This window comes from Piliocolobus tephrosceles, chromosome 13, assembly GCF_002776525.5.
Source record: "Piliocolobus tephrosceles isolate RC106 chromosome 13, ASM277652v3, whole genome shotgun sequence".
NCBI classification, from domain to species: Eukaryota; Metazoa; Chordata; class Mammalia; order Primates; family Cercopithecidae; genus Piliocolobus; species Piliocolobus tephrosceles.
The window spans coordinates 60,987,705-60,994,736 of NC_045446.1; the positions used below are offsets into that span (position 1 = coordinate 60,987,705).

A 7,032-nucleotide genomic window follows, 5' to 3' on the forward strand; every position below is an offset into this window, starting at 1 on the left:
CTATTATGAATAATGCTTCAATGAACATGGTACTGAAGGTATCTCTTTGAGATCATGGTTTTATTTCCATTGAATACATATCCAGAAGTGGGAATAATGAACAATATGGTGGTTTTATTTTCAATTTTTTGAAGAACTTTCTTACTATTCTTCATAATGGGTGTACAAATTTCTACTCCTACCAACAATGTACAAGGGGTCCCTTTTCTCCACATTCTCACCAACACCTGTTTAGTTTGGGTATTGATTGTTCTTTGTTTTGTAAATACTTAAGGAGGCTTATGCTATTGACTTGAGAAATGAACACACTCTGTATACGAATATTTTAAAAATTATTAAAGCTTATTTTGCTTCCCAGCCTTCAGTTCTTCATACAGAAAATCCTATATATGTGCTTGGAAAGAATACAGAGTCTGCTATTGTGGAGAGTATTATATAAATGTCGTTTCTGATTCAGAGTGTTTTTCAAAAGATTTCTATTTCCTTGTGTATTTTTCCAATTGTTGTATCAATTATTGAGTTTGGGATATTAAAATCTTCAACTATTATTGATAAATTGCTTATCTCACTCTTTAATTTTGCCAGTTTTGGTTCATGTATTTTAGGATCCAGTGTTCTTTATGTATGCATTTATGATTGTTATATGATATTGGTATAGCCACTCCATCTCTCATGTGTTTTTGTGGGATATATGATTTTCTACCTTCTTACTTTCAACTATTTACTCCTTCAAATCTATGGTATATCTTTTGTATACAGAATATAGTTATAACTTGCTTTTTTATTCTATGTAACAATGTGCCTTTTATGATGCATGTTTAGTCCATTCACTTTGTGATTACTGACATGGTTGAAATTTCACCTGTCATTTTGCTATTTGTTTTCTGTTAGTCTTGTGTCTTTTTTTGGTTTGCTGTTTTTTCATTGTATTCATTTGTTTAAATGTTTTTGGCAAACCATTTCAATTCATCTCTTGATTTTTTTTACTGTTTTATTAGCAGTTGTTCTACAAATTACAATATGCACATTACTATATAATTTACTTCAGAACATTAACTTAATTCCAGTAAAATTCAAAAGTTTTGTTTTAATAAATTTTTAATTCCTCCCCATTGTTGTGCTATTATAATACATATACATACATATACAGACACATACATATATAATATATATAATTTACTCAACAATACAGTATTATAATTATCTTTTCATCCAATTCAAACCTGTTAAGGAAATTTAGGGAAAATTAACTAAAATGTGTATAGAGTCCTTCATATTTACCCATCTATTGAGTACGTCCAGTACCCTTCATTTCTTCCTATAGATTCCACTTACCATCTGGTTTTATTTTTCTGCCAGAACTCTGTGTTATATCTCCACCTAGTCTGCTGGTGGACACATTGCCCCAAACAGGACCAGAACTTCAGGGTAGTGGAGCTGCTGGCCCTCCCTATTTCCTTGCCACCAAAATTGCCATGCTAACTGACAGAGCTCCAAATCACAAAAGCTGCCTCACAAGTGCAGGAACAAAGCTGTGGGGTTTCCTTATCTGACCACTGATGATAGAGCTGGAGGCAGTGGAAGGAAGCTGCCTTGCCAAAATGCCAGGCGTGAGGCTGTTATTTTCCAAAGTTCAGTAGTTTCAATAAACAAGCTTACATCTCTAATGGATTTCCAGAGTGCCAAAATGGAAGTTATTGACAGCTTGTCAGCTTTATACCTGCTTTGTAGGGGAGAGGATGTGTTAGCCTCCTCAACCCATCACACTGGAAATGAATGTCTGTTTCCATTTATTTCTTTTTAAAAGTCTGTGGGATTAAGCTTTTTGTTGCATTTATCTTTCTTTTTTAGCTTGAAAGTTATATTTTATTTTAAATGTTAATGTAATGTTTCATAACATACGTATTTGGAATTTTTTTAAATAAATGTTTAGGGTTAACTTGTATCTATATCATTACCCTGAAAACAAAACCTAGCAAGCTTTTTATTTTACTTTTCTTTAGATCCCAATTTTCATTGTCCTTTTGTCCAGAATTTCAGTGCGAATCTTTCTGGGCATTTGGGCAGGGAAGAAGATATGACTATGGTGTGTGCCTAGTCCCTCTTGTTAAAATTATAAATAATACTTGGATATAACATGCTAGGAGAGGCTAATTCTCGGGTTTTTATTTTGGGAAATTGATTAATGGTGGCACCAACAACTGACTTAGGGAACCAAGGAGTGTCTTACTGGTTTTGCTATTGACATAAATTCCTCTTTACTGTTTCCTAACTGATGACTCTGACAGAGGCATTAAGATGTGTCTGTTAAGATCTGCTTTGGATTATTTGAATTTAAATTGCATGGGATATCCAAGGTGAGATGAACCCTAGTAGGATCTGGGAATATATATTAGTAATTCATCAGTTTGTAGACTCAAGTTGATGTCATGAGAGTACATAAGACCACTTAAGAAAGAGGGCCAAGTAAAAATACCTCAAAAACATAAACATACACTTAGATAGAAGAAATAAGTTATAATGTTCAGCAGCCAAGTAGGGTGACTATAGTTAACAACAATGTATTTTATATTTCAAAATAGCTAGTAGACAGAACTTGAAATGTTCCAACATATAAAAATTATAATTACTCAAGGCAATGGATGTCCTAAATACCCTGACTTTATCATTTCACATTCTTTGCATGTAACAAAATACCACATGCACCCCCTTAAATATGTACAATTATTACATTTCAATAAAATAAAAATTTTAAATACCAATGTATAAATCATAGGGACATAGCAAGGTGAACTAAAAGGCTAAATTCTGAAAAGGCAAATTTTTGAAAAAGTAAAAAGCAGATCCATAGTAGCCAAAGCTCATTAAGAAATAAATCAAGCTTAGAAAAAATGAATGCCCCTTAATTTAGAAGTGAAGGAGTAATTGGGGACTTAGCAAGAACAGTTAAAGTGCACCAAAATGTAAATATCTTAAGGCAGCCTAGAAGTCAGACTGTCTGGGGTTGGGAAGAGAAAAAAATATAGATAAATAGACTGACTCCTTAAGTGTTTGTCAAAAAGGAAGGAAAGAAAATAGGATAACACTACAGGGAGAGACAAGGTCAACAAAATGAGAAAAAAATTAGGAAAAGAAACAGAGCCACAGAGCTATGAGGACAGCTGTAGGAAAACCTCAAATGCAAGGAATGGATGCTGCATATACTATTAGGATGGGTATGTGCATAGGGAGGAAATGTGTATTTGTGTATGTATGTGTGTGTGCTTGAGTCAGGGGAGTGAAGATGCAGGCTATTTTGGAAAGTTTTATGCAAATTTGGCACGCAATTAAGTAAACCTTTCTAATTATTTTTCAGGTTCCAGAGTTCAACGTGAAATTCTGAACTATGTTAACATTACCAACTCAGACAGCCCCCAATAGCAGCACTTCAATGGCCCCCACCTTCTTGCTTGTGGGCATGCCAGGCCTATCAGGTGCACCCTCCTGGTGGACCATGCCCCTCATTGCTGTCTACCTTCTCTCTGCACTGGGAAATGGTACCATCCTCTGGATCATTGCCCTGGAGCCTGCCCTGCACCGCCCAATGCACTTCTTCCTCTTCTTGCTTAGTGTGTCTGATATTGGCTTGGTTACCGCCCTGACGCCCACACTGCTAGGCCTTGCCCTCGCTGGTGTTCACACTGTCCCTGCCTCAGCCTGCCTTCTACAGATGTTTTTTGTCCATGTCTTCTCTGTCATGGAGTCCTCTGTCTTGCTTGCCATGTCCATTGATCGGGCACTGGCCATCTGCCGACCTCTCCACTACTCAGCTCTCCTCACCAATGATGTAATTAGCAAAATCAGCCTGGTCATTGCTTTTAGATGCCTGGGTCTCCATCTGCCCCTGCCATTTCTGCTTGCCTGCATGCACTACTGCCGCCCACAGGTCCTAACCCATTCTTATTGCTTGCATCCAGATGTGGCTCGTTTGGCCTGCCCAGGAGCTTGGGGTGCAGCCTATAGCCTATTTGTGGTTCTTTCAGTCATGGGTTTGGATCCCCTGCTGATTTTCTTTTCCTATGGCCTGATTGGCAAGGTGTTGCAAGGTGTGGAGTCCAGGGAAGATCGCTGGAAGGCTGGTCAAACCTGTGCTGCCCACCTTTCTGCCGTGCTCCTCTTCTATATTCCTATGATCCTCCTGGCACTGATTAGCCATCTTGAGCTGCCAATCACTCAGCATACCCATACTCTTCTCTCCTATGTCCATTTCCTTCTTCCTCCATTGATAAACCCTATTCTCTATAGTGTCAAGATGAAGGAGATTAGAGAAAGAATACTCAATAGGTTGCAGCCCAGGAAGGTGGGTTGTGCTCAGTGAGGAGGATGCCCCTCCATGTTTGGTGGTACTGGGCTCCTGATACTAAAGTTTCTGTGAGAACTCAGTTCACCAAGCATGAAATGATCACTCACATACTCATAAGTGCATATACATGGATGTGGCTTCCTGTCCCTGGAAGTATGTCTGTGTATGTTGATGAAAGCTTACAATCCCCAGAGAATGAATGTGATCCACCCACTGGTACATTATATATCAATGACACAGGAAGGGCCAGCATCCAGATCTTGTCACAATCATCCAAGTGTGTGCCTGTTGTATATCTACACTTTAATACGGATAAATCTAGAAGAGTTAATCATCTACATAGCAAAGGAAAAATAAGACAGAAATATTCTTCTCAACTAGATAGAAGATCTTCCATTGGTATTGTACCTCCTTAAGAAGAAAGAATTCTGACAAACCCTTAGGAATTAGATAAATGAGGAAAATGCAAGTAAGTCTCTCATTTAGATTCTTCACACCAAGAGGTAGGTTATTTAACTCTGATCAGGCCAGGAAAAAAAAAGAGGGAATATAATTTTTTTAATTCTTCATTTAGTTTTTAAAATGTTAGTATATTTTTTGAATATATATGTATAGTGAATGTTCTCAACACAAAGAAATGAGAAATGTTTGAGACTATGAATATGCTAATTACCCTGATCTGATCACTATACATGACATGCATCAAAACATCACTATGAATATGCATAATTATTGTCAGTTTAAAATGAAATTTAATTTAATTTTTAAAATTTTTGCATATTTCAGAAAAAATAGAATAAATAAGAATAATTTTAAATTATATCTCCCAAACTTAACTATAATTATCTGTTTAGTGAACACTTATAATGGTTTATATAAATGGAATCTTACAAGTGGCATTTGGAATTATTGGTCTCAATTCTTTACTTCCTAGTAGCAGCAGTATACATTCACATCCACATCAGGAGGAACAAAGTGGACGAATTGCATTTACCATCACTCTCACTTCAGACACATGATTTTCTCTGGCCACTGTGGTCCTCATGACTTGTTTTGGTCAATAGGATGTTAGTGGATGTGATAAAAGCAAGAGCTTCAGTGTGATTTTGCTACAAGGTTTGATTTCTTGTACTAGAGTAGTGCTTCCCTAGTAGGTACTTCCCCTTGAGTCTGGTTTCCAGAAGGAGATACCTGGTGCAAACCTGAGCCAAATTCAGAGCCTGGAGCCAGGCCCTGATGCCTGAAGAACTGAAGCAAAGCCAGGAAGTCAAAGCAGCCCAGATGAAGAGGGTCTCTGACAAATAAGATAAATTTAAATGGGGATAAATTAGAGCCAGCTGCATAAATTTGCATAAGTAAAGAGGAGCCAAATGTTAATAGCCACCACAATGGGGAAAATGCCTCCCGGGTATTTCAGACCTTCACTACAGCCCCTCCCACTACAGGCTTGGAGGCCAAGGAGGGAAAAATGGTTTTGTGAGCCAGGCCCAGGGCCCTGTTGATCTGTGCATCCTTGAGACATGGCACCCTGTGTCCCAGCCACTCCAGCTCCAGCCATTGCTAAAAGGAGCCAAAGTACAGCTTGGACTGTTCCTTCAGAGGGTGCAGGTACCAAGTCATAGCAGCTTCCATGTGGTATTGGGCTGTGGGTATACAGAAGGCAAGAGTTTAGATTTGGGAGCCTCTACCTAGATTGCAGAGGATGTATGGAAATGCCTGGATGTCTAGGCAGAAGTCTGCTGCAGGGTGGCTGTCCCAACCCAAATCTCATGCTGAATTGTAACTCCCAATGTGGAGAGAGGACCTGGTGGGAGATGATTAAATCATGTTGCTCTCATGATAGTGAGTAACTTCTCATGCTATCTAATAATTTAAAAGTGTGTGGCACTTCCCTCTTCACTCTCTGTCTTTCCTGTCACCATGCGAAGACGTGATTGCTTCCTCTTCACCTTCCACCATGACTGTAAGTTTCTTGAGGCCTCCACAGCCATGCCTCCTGTACAGTCTGTGGAACTGTGAGACAATTAAACATCTTTAATTTATAAACCACCCAGTGTCAGATAATTCTTTATAGCAATGTAAGCTTGAAATAATATACCATGAGGATTTCAAATACTATTTTATAACCCATTATTTTAACCTAATAACAACTTAACACTCTTTGCCTAAACAAGCTAAAAGAAAACCAATAAAAACTGCACCTTAATTTTATTTCCCCTGAATTTTAATATTTTTTTCTATTTATGCCTTATTGTACTGCCTATGTCTTGAAAATTTGATGTAGCTATTATTTTTTATTTATTTTATTTTTAGACAGGCTACTTGGTATAAGAGTAGTTTACACACCACAGTTATAGTGTTATAATATTCTGTGTTTTTCTATGTACTTATTATTGCCAGTGAGTTTTGTATTACTACCTTGAAGTGATTATTGCTCATTAATGTCCTGTTCTTTCAGATTGAATAACTCCCTTTAGCATTTCTTTGTGTGTGTGTGTGTGTGTGTGTGTGTGTGTGTGTGTGTGTGTGTGTGACAGAGTTTTGCTCTTGTTGCCCAGGCTGTAGTGCAATGGCCTGACCTTGGCTCACCATAACCTCTACCCTCAAGGTTCAAGTGATTCTCCTGCCTCAGCCTCCTGAGTGGCTTAGATTACAGGCATGCACCACCATGCATGGCTAATTTTTGTATT

At 37.9% G+C, this 7,032-nt stretch overlaps 1 protein-coding gene across 1 annotated transcript; it reads left to right on the top strand.

Moving 5' to 3' along the window:
- Positions 1-3,315: 3,315 nt before the first annotated feature.
- On the top strand, positions 3,316-4,391 carry LOC111540918 (olfactory receptor 51S1). The gene has a single exon (XM_023209601.1). The coding sequence runs from the start codon at positions 3,386-3,388 to the stop codon at positions 4,355-4,357; it is 972 nt and encodes a 323-aa protein (XP_023065369.1). The 5' UTR covers positions 3,316-3,385; the 3' UTR covers positions 4,358-4,391.
- Positions 4,392-7,032: the final 2,641 nt, after the last annotated feature.

What these genes read in the sequence shown, in the direction of transcription:
- LOC111540918 (XM_023209601.1), top strand. Translation starts at nt 3,386, where the DNA reads ATGTTAACATTACCAACTCAGACAGCCCCCAATAGCAGCACTTCAATG.